Source organism: Aethalodelphis obliquidens, unplaced genomic scaffold (assembly GCF_003676395.1).
Source record: "Aethalodelphis obliquidens isolate GAN/ISIS:26980383/991018 unplaced genomic scaffold, ASM367639v1 scaffold95, whole genome shotgun sequence".
Lineage (NCBI taxonomy): Eukaryota > Metazoa > Chordata > Mammalia > Artiodactyla > Delphinidae > Aethalodelphis > Aethalodelphis obliquidens.
The window spans coordinates 1,891,932-1,907,711 of NW_020838039.1; the positions used below are offsets into that span (position 1 = coordinate 1,891,932).

Here is a 15,780-nt window from a genome sequence, read left to right on the forward strand (position 1 = left end):
ACCAACTTACTCATTCTGGTTCATCTACCTGGAGCACAGGCATCTCGTGCTGCATTATTTTGGTTTAAAAGATTCTGAGCTTCCTCATCCACAACATCCAGCAGAGACTGGATAACTTCAGCTTCTTGAGGATCATCATAAATATCATCTTCTTGTACATCAGATTCTTGAAAAACAGTAATTTACATGGGATTTTACTTTAAAAAATATTGGTATGAGAAAGAGACAATGTGTCAAATATAATATGCCAGGTCTTTCAAATTTTAAGCATCCACTTTGAAAAACCAGCCATGACAGGAAAAGTGGTTTACACTAATGGGACCCAGGCATTTTTAGTTCTAGAGCTACTTTGGCTGTTATGACAAAAGACCACACAAATGCAACTGAATAAACCAAAATCAATCTCTATGATACACCTTTTCAAAGGACATTAATAATTTAATGTTTATTTCCCTAACTTAATCCCAAATTGTTAATTTATAAAAGAAACTAAAGAAATTTCAACCAAAGAAGTTATGTTACAAAGATTAAGGCAGCCCAAATAGGGCAGCCCAAACATCCCCAAGAAAAAATGTCTCAGTTATTAGGTAGCCAGTGAATTGCTGCTTCAAAAAAATACAAGAAACAATTATCAAACAAAACTGCTATCTCTTCAATCATTTAAAAATCATTTTAATCTTAGAGATGAGAATGAATACTGGACATTTGTACAGTAGTGCAGCTAATATTAATTTTACGCTGTTCTTTTATTTCTCTGAACAATAATCTTTCCTTTTAAAGCTACTGGAACATGTAAGGCAAATAAGAAAGGCTGCCAACATTTCTTTATTACTTGAATTATTAGGGCATTTAGAGTAACTGGATGACTCGATTTGGGAAACTACCTTTGGATAGAATCAGGTCTGCTGATTCCTTCATCTGATAAGTAGAACATTTTCTTTCAGGGTACAAAATTTCAATTATTTCTTTCCCATTAACCTAAAGTATAAAACCAAAGCAAATCATTAGTTTTCTATTTTACCAACATCCAGGATTAGGAAGGGACTGCACACTGTCCCTCCATGTCCTTCTCCCCTTCTTTCTCGGTACAAAACCCTTTTTATATCTCCCCACCTTGGATCAGTGCTTCTAGGAGATACCAGTGCAATGAAATATGCAAAGGGTATGGGACTTTCCATCATCAGATATGCCTGGAAACACTAGATTAAGCAACATTAAATCAATATTTTTATTCCAAGAATTCTCACAATGCTTACTAATATAAATTTTGAGTTGCCAAAAGAGAAATGTATTATGTAGTATTTCCTAAATTTATTTGACCGCAGAAATCTCTTTTTAAGGCATATTCTATGGGATCTGTCTTCCATAGAACTTCTTCAAAAAGTTAAATAGACCTACTAAGAAGTTCAGGGAAATGAGAAAAAAGTCAATCTTTTAAGTATTTGTGAAGTTGTTACATGGACATAGTCTTCAGTTTAGCAATCTGATCAACTGTTGGCTATAAAGATTTTCAAATCTAGTCTAAACCTCATCTCAATTTAAGGAAAATAGCAATGGATTCATAACTATAAAGTACTAATTAAATGGAATGTAACTTTTAAATTCAATGGTTAATTGTGAAGCACTTCATGGCACGTAACCTATTAAAAGAAAAATGATTAGGGCAAAATGCAGTATTAAATGATTAGAATAAATTAAAATAATTTTATACAAATAAAGCGTGGTTTGCTTTAAAGATTTTACTTTTTTTGTTAAGATAAAAGGTAGACCTAGAGTCTGTCATACAGAGTGAAGTCAGAAAGAGAAAAACAAATACTGTATGCCAACACATATATATGGAATCTAAAAAACAACAACAAAAAAGGTCATGAAGAACCTAGGGGCAAGACGGGAATAAAGATGCAGACCTAATAGATAATGGACTTGAGGATACAGGGAGGGGGAAGGGTAAGATGGGACAAAGTGAGAGAGTAGCATGGACATATATACACTACCAAACGTAAAATAGATAGCTAGTGGGAAGCAGCCGCATAGGACAAGGAGATCAGCTTGGTGCTTTGTGACCACCTAGAGAGGTGGGATAGGGAGGGTGGGAGGGAGGGAGATGCAAGAGGGAAGAGATATAGGGATATATGTATATGTATAACTAATTCACTTTGTTATAAAGCAGAAACTAACACACCATTGTAAAGCAGTTATACTCTAATAAAGATATTAAGAATAAAAAAGATAAAAGGTAGAGATAGTAGATGCAATGAAATTATCTCTTCATAAATAATGGTTACATAATGTCAAAAAATTTCACTGGATTGTAAAATTCCACTCTTCATGAGAAATTCATAGTACAGACATTAGTATTCAAGGACAGAATATCATTTAGGAGACTTCCTGGAAGATTTTAACTCCAACAAAAAATGTTTACAATCACGAATAACAAAAGTTCTAATTCCAGAAATCTTGTTGAGCTGATAAGATTTTCAGATTACTAGGAGGGAAATGCCTCAGCTCTGGATTTTAAGTGGAAAGATATTTGAGTAGTGAGGTTCAGAATAGATTGCATGAGATACGTGTGAGATAAAACAGTTCCATGAAATGAAGATCCAGCTGGAAGCTGTGTATATTACATGCCAGAAAGTAAAAAGAAATGTTAGCCAAACAAATGGGTATAAATGTAGCCTTAAATAAAGAGCTTGAAAGTGGAATTTAGTTACGTATTAAAATATTTTTGTTAAAACACCTCCAGATTTCCCTGTGATAATCTTAAATGATTTAGGTTATTTCATTTTATTATGTAGTAAAGCATTTTCTATGTCTTTAAAAAAGCAAGTAAGCCTATTTCTTTTGCCACTACAGTTTTGCCTCACTAGTAGCAGAGATCTGTCATTTGAGAGTCACTGCTGGTCAATGTTAACCCACTCTTAATTACATTTTTCTCTTCTGGGTATCTAAGAGACAACCAAAAGAACTGTGCATATTAATAAAAAATCCCAGCACTAAAGCTATCTATATAAGTAATCAGCCTATTTAAGAGCTGAATGTGTGCCCGATGATGTAGGGTTACTTGTGTGGGGGCTTTTCATTGTGTGTTACTTAGTAAGTCCTATTAGTTCACTAAGTACATGTATCTAAAAATCAATACATGTGTCTAAAAAAGGCAAATATTTAAATATGAAATCAGTTTGGTTCAAAATACAAACAAGCTACTTATTTAGATAAGGAAGTAGGACACAAAGAAGGTGGCTTTTCACTTACCTTGGAGAATGAGTTATTAGGTGTGAGGGCCGGTTTGCCACAAGGCTCCACAATGTGATGACCTGAAGGAAGAACAGAAAGAAAAGGATGAGCCACTCAGAACCACATTAGGGACAACAAAATAGTGAAAGAAAACCCGTATTTCTGCGCATGTTCTTATTTTTATTAATACACTAAGAGAGGTCATATCACAAAGTGATTAAAATCAACTAAATGGAATCAAATATTAGAGAAGGGTTTATTCCAAGGACAAAGCCAATTTCTTAAAAGAAAATAGTTTGCATAAAAGCTCAGTTTGGGCTAAATGTTTCTAGTGTGAGACACTAAATATAGATTTTCCCAACTAAATGGAAGAGACATTACAGGTGCTGAACTATATAGTCATTGGAAAGATAGCAGGTCCTTTATCTCATTTCAAAAAGACTATCAATTTAACACAGAAAAATAAGTATGGATACAACTGGAAAGGACTTTTAGTATATTTATAAACCAAATGTGGATTTTAACTCTTAGACATCAGCACAAAAATTCAATACATATATTAAAAATGATATTGTTTCCCCTACAGTTAAAAATTAGATTCATTATTTCCAGGAGATACCTTATTAAACTACCAGGAAAAATAATTAAAAAGTATACCAAAAATGAACCACTGGTTCAAAAGAATCATACTGGAATAGTATAAAGCACAATAGTTTATTATTTGTAATCTCTCCCATCTGTTCCCCCTGTTCCTCTCTCCCCCTCTGTCCCCAGGCAACCACTGATCTCCTTTGTCACTATAGATTAATTTGCACTTTTGTACAATCTTGTATAAATTGAATAATACAATATGGATTCTTTTTTTGGTCTGGTTTCTTTCATTCAGCATACCTATTTTATTTTAATTATGTTGCTGCATGTATCAACAGTCTATTCATTTTTATTGCTGAGTAGTATTCTGTTGCTTGGATATATTACAAATGGTTATTCATTCAACAGATTTTAGACATTTGAGTGGTTTCAGATTTTGGTTATTACAAAGAAAGCTGCTAAAAAATTCCTGTACAAGTTTTTGTGTATGAATATATGCTTTGTTTTCTCTTTAGTAAACAAACAGGAGTGGAACGGCTGGATCATATGGTGGGCATATGTTTAAATTTTTTAGAAACTGTCAAACTGTTTTCCAAAATGGTTGTACCATTTTACATTTTCATCACTACAAGAGAGTTCCTATTACTGATACTATGTGATTTTCAGAATTCATAAAGAAATTAGGCCTGAGAATCCCATAAAGACAGATTACTAGGCAGTTTCTACAAGGGGGCAGGGCACAGCTACCCTCCTCTGCCTTGAAAGTTACAAACAGGAGTGTTCTCAGAGGTCACTAGAAAAATGCTCTCCTGACTGTTCTGTGAAGTAGTTTGACTCTTATGTGAACCAGAACTATTAGAAAGCAGCAAGAAGGACCCCTAAGGCATTCAGGTAACAACAGAGAACAAAGATAATCAAACTACAACTGCAATTGGCAGATTTCTTTTAGCTATTTTGGTATTTGGATACTACTGCCTGATAACCTAAAAGTTTAGTTATATAAGAAGTACTAAGAAGTACTGGATTTACATTTCAAATACTCTTTAAGTTCAACCACATTCCCCTGTATCAATAAAAGCTACATTTACTGAGCTGATTATGTAAATGAGAGCATGGAGTCAGACATCCTAGGTTTAAATTCTGGCTTGACTATTTATTAACCCTGTAGCTTGGGCAAGTTATCAAACTTTTCTGTGCCTTGGTTTCCCCTTCTATAAAAGGAGGATAATAGTAATACTAGTCTCACAGGGTTGCTGTGAGGATTTGAGCGCCTAGAAGAATGCTTAGTCCAGAAAAAGCATTAAATTAATGTTTGCTGCCACAACTATTAAGATTACAATTTCTATTACTATGCTAGAATATACAGATACTTTGTTTACTCATTGCTATATTCACAATGCCCAGAACACTGCCTGGCATAAAGAAGAAATTTAGTAACTGTCTGAATAAATTATGTGACAATCATTGTGGTAAGTATATTATTGTATTTATGTCTCATTATAACCTTAACAGATAGATACTATTAATGTTCTTATTTTACTGGCAGAAAATAGAGGCTTAGATACAGATCAAGTAACTTGCTAAGGTTACACAGGACTTGTAAACTCAGTTCTATCTGGCTTTAAATGCCATGCTGCTCTACTCTTTCCTATTATGCACAGAATATTAGAGATGCTTTTATTTAAGTGTAATTTTTTCACTCAGATCCTGCAAAACAGTCTGGAAGGGCAATAAAAACATTTTGGTGATAGTATCCAAACTTGCTTTTGGGGAAAAAAATAGTTACCTCTCTATAACTACTTACTGTCATAAAATGACTATATCCTTACCATTGGCTTTGGCTGACTTTGGAGCTGAAACAGCAGACATCTTAGAACTGGGAACCACTGGATGACCATTTCTGTGTTGTTTACAAAAAACAAAACAAAACAAAATGCAATTGCAAATTATTTAAGATGTTTGTTTAAATATCCTTCAAGCCATCTGTTAACTATTTAGCCTCAGGAACTTTATTTTAGATGGGCTTCAGGGGGTCTAGGTACTTCCTGAAGCTGCAGACAAAATTTTATCAGGGTTCATCTATACATGGTTGAGGGAGACATTCTTGACTGAAAAAAGATTAAGAATCACTTCTTTACATAATCTTTCTTGGGTTTCAGTTCAATACATCACCATATTTCCCCTCTCATTTAAAACACTGGTAATATTCATGATCTAATAACTTAGTTCACTGTCACTCAGGTGATAGTTCAAAGATAACCACACTCAGAAGTCACAGATCACTAAGTTTTGCCTATCTAAAGCCCCTGATATGTGTTTTTCTTTGGAATTACTTTAAGTGAAAATCTAGACAAAATATATATATTCAAAGCATTATAAGAATAGTACAACCCAACATGAAAAACAGTCAAGAGACAGCACCTTGGAAGAGTATTAGAATGTGATTTTATTGTTGCTAATACTTGAAAGAAAAGGGAGGTTGCCTAAGGTATACAGTGTTGGGAGAGGCAATCAGCCATGGGTCCTAAGCAACCCTGTATGTTCTTGCTGGGTACCTCAGAAATGCAAAGGCTCTAACCACTTTTTATCTGGGCCAATTCTCAAGGCTATGTTCATGGTGAGCAAGCTTGAGGAATTATGTAATCTCTCTACCCAAACAAAATGCAAGCTTTCTTACAGGCTGCTATAAAGTGGTGGGTTCCCTGGCTCTTCTTACAGTACTCTTCTCCTGTACTATAACCCACTGCATGTACAGAAACCCACTAGGCCCACATATGTCATCTCCATGGGACTTGGAGGACATGGGAACCGACACCAATACCATGCTCATGCTGCTTGCTGTGCCTTTAGTAATAAGGTCTTTTGTTTCCGATACAGGAGTTTCATATCTTCTACCAGCATTCATAAAACAATAACTGGCTAGTTTATTAGTTTGCAAATAGGGTAAAATTACAGACACTTTACAGCTCTTGACAAATAATTACCACAAGTATACAACCCTCTATTACTGTTACCCTGTAGACTTTATTATTTCTTTAATTTTTAAATAAATTTATTTATTTTATTTTTGGCTGCATTAGGTCTTTGTTGCTGCGCACGGGGGCTACTCTTCCTTGCGGTGCGCGGGCTTCTCATTGTGGTAGTTTCTCTCGTTGCGGAGCACGGGCTCTAGGCACGCAGCCTTCGGTAGTTGTGGCACATGGGCTCAGCAGTTGTGGCCTGCGGGCTCTAGAGCACAGGCTCAGTAGTTGTGGCTAGTGGGCTCAGTTGCTCCACGGCATGTGGGACCTTCCCAGACCAGGGCTCGAACCCGTGTCCCCTGCGTTGGCAGGCAGCTTCTTAACCGCTGTGCCACCAGGAAAGCCCCCCTGTGGACTTAAAAGAGGGCAGAAATAAAACAACAGAGGAGAGAGAGCTGGAAGAAGAATGAAGGGTAAGGTAACTATGACTGCTACTACTGTATCTACTGTATCTACAGCTACTACTGTACTGTACTGACTTCAGCAAAGATAAAAGTAGAAAGAGAAAAGAAACTGATTTTAGACCTAGGGTAAGGGCTGCTCTAGTGATTTGGAGGCAAAAAATTCATCTAGATCTATGGTTAGCAGAAATGTTTTCATAAAAACATTTTCCAGGTTGTTTGAACACTCTCCTCCTCCACTAATTAACATTTAGGTACACCTATGAAAATAACTGTATGCCAATCTAATTTTTAGAAATATTGAAGAAAACCGGTCAGGGGTTATGTTCAAGGGAAAAAGTATACAATCTAACTTAAAGGTTCAGAAGGAAAAATGGGTTTATGATCAAACGATTTAATTAACAGTTTCTATATTTTGGATGACATACTATATAAAACTCACCTTGTATCGCAGATACAAATGTGAAGTTTTCTCTTATGTAACATAGACCGTAATCTAGAAAGCCCGAGTTCATGTACATGTGGCAGGCGGAGTAACGGCCCCCCAAAGATGTCTGCATTATAATCCCCAGAACCTTTGAATATGTTATCTTGCATGGCAAAAGGAATTTTGCAGATGCGAGTAAATTAAGGATCTAGAGATGAGGAGATTATTCTGGATTATCTGGCTGGGCCCAATGTAATCACAGGGGTCCTTATAAGTTAAACAGAGAGATAGGAATGTCAGAGTCAGAAAGATGTGACGACCAAAGCAGAGAGTGCTGTGATTGCTGGCTTTAAAGATGGCAAAGGGCTATGAACCAAGGAATATGGGCAATGTCTAGAAGTTGGAAAAGCAAGGAAATGGATTTTCTCCTGGAGCCTATGGAAGGGAGCTTGCCAACACCTTGATTTTAGGACAAAGAATTTGTAGTAATTTAATAGTAGTAAGAAACTAATACATAGGGACTTCCCTGGTGGTCCAGTGGTAAAGAATCCACCTTCCAGTGCAGGTGACACGGGTTCAATCACTGGTTGGGGAACTAAGATCCCACATGCCGCGGAGCAACTAAGCCCCTGTGCCACAACTACCGAGCTCACACACCTCAGCTAGAGAGCCCACCTGCTGCAAACTACAGAGCCCACACACCCTGGAGCCTGCACCACAACTAGAGAAGAGAAAACCCGCATGCCACAACTAGAGAAGCCTGGGCGCCGCAACAAAGAGCCCATGCACCGCAATGAGCACCTCAACGAGTGCTGCAACAAAAGGTCCCACATGCCGCAATGAAGACCCAATGCAGCCAAATAAATAAAAACATTAAAAAAAGAGAAACTAATACATATTTTTTTTCAATTTATTTCCATTAAGTGAAAGAAAAGTTGCTATTAGCATTTTTTATAACGTGAAATTGTCATGAGGTACAGTGAATGTGATGGTCTATGCCCCATTGGTTGTAGACATGACTTTCAGGTAGGACTGACCATGTCCCAGCTCTGGGAATCGGCCAGGACTGGCCTGGGCCAGTCAATACATTCTTATCCCTTTTCCTCATCAGGGCTGGTCTTAATTTAGGTCTAAGGCAATCAGCACACAGCCCTTACTTTACTACAGTGATTGCTGAGACCTGTTTGAGGATTGCTCTGGATAGTGTGGGATGCAGGTGCGAGGCATGAAAACTGGCACAGACATTTGACTACTATGAAGGAAACACATAAATTACTAACCCCCATTCACTTAGTCTGTGAATTACTAATTCAGGAATATCTTTAAGAAAACCTAGTGTCTTTTAATGGCCTGAAATGCATGTGCACACACAAACAAAATCCGTGAATAATTGTAGAGTACCTTGTTGCTTTCAGCACCACTGAAGGCAGTGACATGTCTAATGCTCTCCTAGCTTCTTCCAAAGTCATTCCTTGTGTGCTGACTCCGTTCACATAGTGGATGATGTCTAAGAGCTGGAGATTACCCTCAGTGGCTGCAACTGACCTTGGATTGATATCACTAACATATACCACTTGATGAAGGCTGTCGTGACCTCCAGATAAGGAAAAACCTTTAGGGAACAGAAAAATATTTGTTTCCTTAGTCTTAACAGTACTTACTCTTAATCTAGCCAAGAAAAATCACACTGCACAAAACTTGAATTTGCATTACCCAGCTCCTCTTTGTTGCATGTAAATGTAATGTCAGGTAGCAAATCAGGCAGCATTAGCATCCTGGGTAATTCTAGAACTCGGCCAAGAACTAATCTGACTGTCTTGGGTGCAGCTCGGAGTAGATTCACTGCATCTGTGTGAGTCATTTTTGTAACATCTGTATCATTAACCTATAAAAATGAGAATGGGGCAAAGTAGGATTACAATTACTGGAACACAGAAGTTGCCAACAAAATACAGTAATTTCCCTAACTTTTTATATAATTTATTTTAGCCAGTAGGAGATTCACAATAAAGAACGGTCTCTAGTTTATTGGTAATCCCCTCTACTGTGGAAATCATGAACAATGATCAAGTAATTATAAATGAAATAATAATGTAAAATACCTAACAAATGTCATTACTTTGCTAATACAGAAAATTTATTCTTATAGCAATTTAAGAAACTTTCTCTTCCTGAGACCCAAGATAGCTTGTTTAATGCCTTAACTGAGATTAAGCATTTTCCAAATTATTACTATATAAAGGCCTTTACTTTTAAGAGGTGGAGAAGGAAAACATAAACCAAGCAGTGAAATAGAGTATTATATTAACTCAACCTTCTTGCTTTTCCTTCTTCGGTCCTGGATTGATCTCTGGTCACATTTGCACAAATAGAGTCTGTTTAAATGTCTCACCTTTATGAGCCGGTCCCCAGGTCTTAGCCTTCCATCACTTTTGGCTGGATCCTGAATGACATCATGAACATAACAACCAATACTCTGATTGCCTTTGGTTACTGTAAAACCCAGGCTTCCTTTTTCCGACTTAATTAGGGTAATGTGGAGTTCTATCATCTCCTAAGGGAAGAAAACAGTGATTCTTTTAGGTTGTCTATTTTGCTGTAAAGGCAAAGAGAAAGACAAATATTTCCATTGATTAACACAGGAGGACACTACACCTTAAAAGGTTGCTTAACTTGCCCAAGTGAAGAAGCCAGGTATGTCCAATTCTAGAAAATGCCTCCCTGCCCATGTAAGAGTTGAGTTTAAATTCAACATTATGTGCTTGTCTAGAGATAGCTGAGACAGAACTTACTCATGCTTCAATTCTTGTATTTTCAGAACAAACAGAGACAAACACCCATGCCAAGAGCAACAAAAGAAAGTTTTTTGGGGGGTAAATACATGAAGTCTGGGTGACTAAATATCACAACTTGAGGTATTTAGTTGTATAATTTTTTTTTTAAGATTTCAATTGAGATAAGGTTGCTTACAGCTTACAGGCATGATGACAGACTTCTAAGGAAATCGTTCAAAGATTATTTTCACTCTGTTGCTGAGAATGAAGTTGAAGATGTAGATGCTACACACACACACACATACACACGCGCACACACACACACACACACACACACACACACGCAATTATAGGAAAATGAAGTATCTGGAAAGATTAACTCCAAAATGTTAATGGTTTTTGAATGGTGAGATTATAGGTGGTTTTAATTTTTGTTTTCTAATTTTCCTATAATAAATATTTATTACTTAGGTAACAAAAAAAAAACAGTATTGAAAAAGGGTGATTTTGAATCAGTGTTAAGCATATTATTCTTGGAAATTTGGCTGGCTTCCAAACTGAATTTGTAGCTTTAGAAGTTCTAGGGCTATTAGTAAAGAAAAGGATTCCATTTAGGCACCCATAAAACAGTGTGGAGGAGAATAAAATTACATTCAAACTTGATTAAAAATTAAACAGGTAACTCATCAGAATTTGGGAAATAACAGGTACTGTGCTAGGTGCTCTACATATGTTATTTCATTTAATCCTCACCACAATACTATGAGGTTACTAGTCTCATTTTAGAGCTAAAACTACTGACTCAGAGGATTAAGTAATTTGTCCATAGGCACTTGCCAAACAACAGCAAGTCAGTGGTAGAGTCAGGATTTATACTCAGGTCTTTTTCCCTAATTCTCAGCAGAGAAACATACCAGCCAGATATGTTATCTATTTACTGAACATAGATATGAGGCTAATCTAAAACACAGCCTTTTCCCTAAAGGGAAACTGTGGAGGACTACATTTTACTTGAGAAAATATGGAATTTTCTTCATACAAAGGAAATAACTCACCAGTTCAAAGTCTTCAAGGTGGTTTTCCAAGTCATTTTTCAAAGACGTCAAGCTTTCCTGTCTAGTTGGCTCAGAAGTATGACATTTATGATATTTATCCATTGCATTAGTGGAAGCAGATTCTGACTGAGATTGACAACTCTGCCCAGGAGTTACATGGGGTGGTCGAGGGGAAGGATTACTACAGAGACAAAGTAAGACTATTTTCAAACACATTGCAATGTCAATATAGTAAGTTTGTGCCACAAACAGAAAATGCTCAACAAATATTTATGTTTGCTTTTTATTGAGATCCTAAGCTACTTTTTGTCTGATTCTGGACTATGAATTTATTTCACATCTGTTCTATGCCAACATTACTGATTCTTATTCTCTGTCTACCTCGTTAAGCTGCAAAAATCAGTATGAAAAGTTAAATAGGTATACTTTTTTGTTGTTGTTTTTTGCGGTATGCGGGCCTCTCACTGTTGTGGCCTCTCTCCTTACGGAGCACAGGCTCTGGACGCGCAGGCTCAGCGGCCATGGCTCACGGGCTCAGTCGCTCCGCGGCATGTGGGATCTTCCCGGACCGGGGCACAAACCTGTGTCCCCTGCATTGGCAGGCGGACTCTCAACCACTGCACCACCAGGGAAGCCCTAAATAGGTAATACTTTTGACTCCTAGTTGTTAATTCAAGGCTGAAGCTAATGTTATCAGAAGCCTAATGTGTGTTTCAACATAAGAAAAAGGAAGAAATAAGAAAAGAGTAAGTCTTATTCTTGTAGTTATTTTGGATGACACAATAGGAAAAAAACAACAAAAAAAACTTGAACATATAGATAGTTGGACCTGAATATACCCAAAATTGTAGCTAAACCATAAAATGTCTGAATAACTCTCATAGGTATAGATGTAGTCTTTCCCTTTGTATTCCTCTATGCTTTCGATCATTTCTTCTGTCCCCCGCTTCAGTACTCTTTTATGTCCTACCTTTTGCAAACTCTCTACCCACTTCCTCCCTACCGCTTCCCTTTATATGTCTACTCCTTATTCTTCTATCCCATCACTATCAAAATAAGTCTGTTCTCCTTCTGGTAAGTAATATGAATGATGGTGAAATACAAAAAACTTTCTTAATTACTAGTTAATATGCTCAAAAGAGCAGCAAGGCTCAGGTCAAATGGGTAGAGAGTGTGCTAACTAAAACTGTCAGACACAATAGCTAGATATCCAATAGAGTCACCTTCTGCCTAACGATTGTGAGGTTCACAGATAGACACATTTCATTCTTAGAGAAATGGAGGTGGCTGCTCTTGTTACTAACACTAACCAGCTGCTTTGAGGGCTACACATAATATTGACAATACCTGTCCTCAAGTTCTGGTTTATTAGGTGTTTTCTGAGGATAGTAAAACATGGTACAAATGGTAGTTTCTTGACTCATAAGTGCGTCATGTTGACTTTGTGCCTGTGACACCATGTTGCTTAGAGTCTGATGCAAAGCTGAACTCCAGCTCATGTTTGGTATCTTTGCTGGAGCTTTCACTAAGTCGTCTTCTCCACTCCCACTACTGTCACTATAACTGTCTCTCCTGGATGGGGACGTGCATGGTTTCTTGCTTTTGTCAGACATTTCATTTTCATCTGAGCTGGTGCCTTGCTCCACACATGCTGTCTGAAGAGGGTCTTTACTGTTGTTGTTTGGAGGTACTTGTGCTGGAGAGTGCAGTGGGGTCTGTAATGGACACATTTAAAGAGATCAGAGTGTGACAACTTATATTAACTTATATTTTCATTTGGTTGAAAATGAACGTGTTAAACATAAGCACTTCCTATTAAAATATTCATTTTTTTACTAACAAAAAAATGTTATTTTTTCTCTCATTAGAGAAAAAAATCATATATAAAAGTAACAGCTGTTAATATTGTACAACTTATACTTTCATTCATAATTAGAGTTACAGTATATATTAATATCATACTTTGTACCCTGCTTTCAAAATTTAGGTTTCTACCATGAGTATCTTCTGAGATCCTTAAATATGCTTTGAAAACAACTGCATAAACCATATAATAATCTTACAGATGGCTATAGCTTTAATTTATTTCAGAATTCTTTTATTGGATACAGAGTTGTTTCTAGCTTTTCACTATAAATAGAAATCTAGAACTTCTTTGTATGTAGATTTTCACCTGAGTTTCTCATTATTTCCTTGTAATTTCCTGTAACAGAAATAGAATTTTCTATATTCAGCACGTAAGATATTTTTAAAGGCCTTGTTAAATATTTCCAGATTGCTTTCCAGAAAGATCATATCAATTTACATACTCAAGAAATTTCCACTCAGTTCTTTCTATCTGGTTCCCAAAATCAATGTAGTCTCTTAAAATGCTATTTATAATGCACCTTACAGAAATGTTACTTTCCTGTTAATGTCCTTATAATACTCCCTCCTTCTCCCGGATATAAGGGTTAAAGTTTCTGGGGTCAGACACTCCTGCCTTTCATACACAGGTATCATGTTCATTGGTAACGGAGCACTATTTTAAGTAGACAGGCCAGAGGCTGTCTTTCAGTTAGATTATTATTCATCTATGTATGGATTCCCACCTATCAGTATGCAATGTATAAATAACCATCAAAATAGATTTTGGATCCTTTAGCTATTCCTTAACATAAGAAAGGAAATGGACAAACATACTGCATATGTGATTTCTAGTATTAAAAGTTAAGGCAAAAAATCTTAAATAATTCTCATTTTCATCTAAACTAGCTCAGAATGAGGATTACATTTCCAAATTTGATTCAATGAAGAAATGGACAAAAGGTTTTTGTAGCCATTGTTTTATGTCTTTTTGTATTTATGTTTGGAAAATAAATTCCTAAAATCCTAGAATCCTAGAATCTTAGAATTGGAAGGGAGAGAAGAGAAAGTGAACTAAATTACTTTATATTACAAACATAGATTACACTCAGAGATTATGAGACCCACACAAGATAATACTCCTAGCTAAAGAAGTAACTAGGATGAAACCCAGGAGATCAAACTATGATGAAACCACTACAACTGACTTAATCATTCAATTGATACTCTGTAAATATAGAAATTACTTTTCCTAAGTCTCACCAAAGGAGCAGGGTCGATTTCTGGTAGCACACCAGGTGGTGGTCTACAGAGAAGCAAGGATACTTCTGGAGATGTTCCCCTGAGAGTGGATATGACTTCCTGTGGGTACCATGAGTGAGAAATGAAGATACAGTTAAACCAGCATTATGAACATCATTCTGAAAAGCCAATCTAACTCATTAAAAATGCTGCACTCTACATGCTGGGGGCTCACCTGCTGAGACAGTCCTTTCAAAGAGGCTCCATTCACTTTCAAGATAACATCTCCCACATCAATTTGTCCACTTTCTGCTGCTGGCTGTCCCGGAAAAAGCTTTTTAACCCTTACTATGCTGATGTTCATTTGTTCGGGTATAAGATTATCTTCTCGAGAAAAACTGAACCCTAGGCCTGAGCTATTTTTAAACAATTTCACCTCAAATGTATTCTCTGGAGAAAAAAAAAAAAATAAAGAAAGTAAATATTCTTAACAGGCTGTGTATACATATGAACATATAAACATATATACTTTTAGATACATTTTAAAAAGCCCATTTCCACCATATTTACAGCTTTATATGCAATTATTGTATGCTTATTCTATATTTAAATCCTATTTCACACTCTCTATTATTAAGAAAACTTAAGCTGCATGAACTAATATGCTGTTTGAACAGAAAAGTGGGTTCTGAAATAAGGGTTCTGAAAATGAAACTATGTTTTAATTCCATATGTTTTATAAAACTGTACAATGACAGAGAAAAAGAGGGAAAAAAACAAGAAAGGAGAAGAATAAGAGAAATTCAGGTATACAATGGGAAAGAGATGGTAAGAAGAGCAAAACAGATGATAGAGAAGGGTTAAGGGCAAGTGAGGTGACCTTCTAATATTTAGGTGAGGTACAATTTAATCCAGAAAATTGCAAAGCATTGTGATAAAATTCTCATCAACAAAAGAAATTAAAAGAACAATAACCCGGAAAGCATGAAAAACATATTTAGAGAAAGAGTAATGGAAGAAATAAAGAACGTAAGGCAGTGAGATTAAGTGGATACACTAATTTTATTTTCATAATCAGGAAAAATAATATAGCTTGGGCTAATATTTTCTTTTTATTTTGGAGAATAATTCAGAGTTGCTAACATTTGTATAATCAAAGAAAAATTTAAAATAAAGACAAAACAATGACCA

The 15,780-nt window shown here is 36.2% G+C and overlaps 1 protein-coding gene across 14 annotated transcripts in view; it reads right to left on the reverse strand.

Annotated features, from left to right (window-relative positions):
* Positions 1 to 15,780, reverse strand: part of PTPN13 (protein tyrosine phosphatase non-receptor type 13) — a 235,368-nt gene that overhangs the window by 31,950 nt on the left and 187,638 nt on the right. For 13 of the 14 annotated variants that reach the window (XM_027095877.1, XM_027095881.1, XM_027095880.1 and 10 more), the window contains 11 exons: positions 14,825 to 15,039; positions 14,611 to 14,709; positions 12,850 to 13,217; positions 11,503 to 11,683; positions 10,066 to 10,227; positions 9,387 to 9,558; positions 9,075 to 9,285; positions 5,655 to 5,725; positions 3,253 to 3,314; positions 885 to 978; positions 29 to 166 (listed from right to left, as the gene is read on the reverse strand). In XM_027095877.1, coding sequence (XP_026951678.1) covers positions 29 to 166; positions 885 to 978; positions 3,253 to 3,314; positions 5,655 to 5,725; positions 9,075 to 9,285; positions 9,387 to 9,558; positions 10,066 to 10,227; positions 11,503 to 11,683; positions 12,850 to 13,217; positions 14,611 to 14,709; positions 14,825 to 15,039 — 1,773 coding nt within the window. Of the gene's footprint in view, positions 1 to 10; positions 167 to 884; positions 979 to 3,252; positions 3,315 to 5,654; positions 5,726 to 9,074; positions 9,286 to 9,386; positions 9,559 to 10,065; positions 10,228 to 11,502; positions 11,684 to 12,849; positions 13,218 to 14,610; positions 14,710 to 14,824; positions 15,040 to 15,780 lie in introns of all 14 variants that reach the window. The other variant, XR_003430610.1, reaches the window with a different exon arrangement.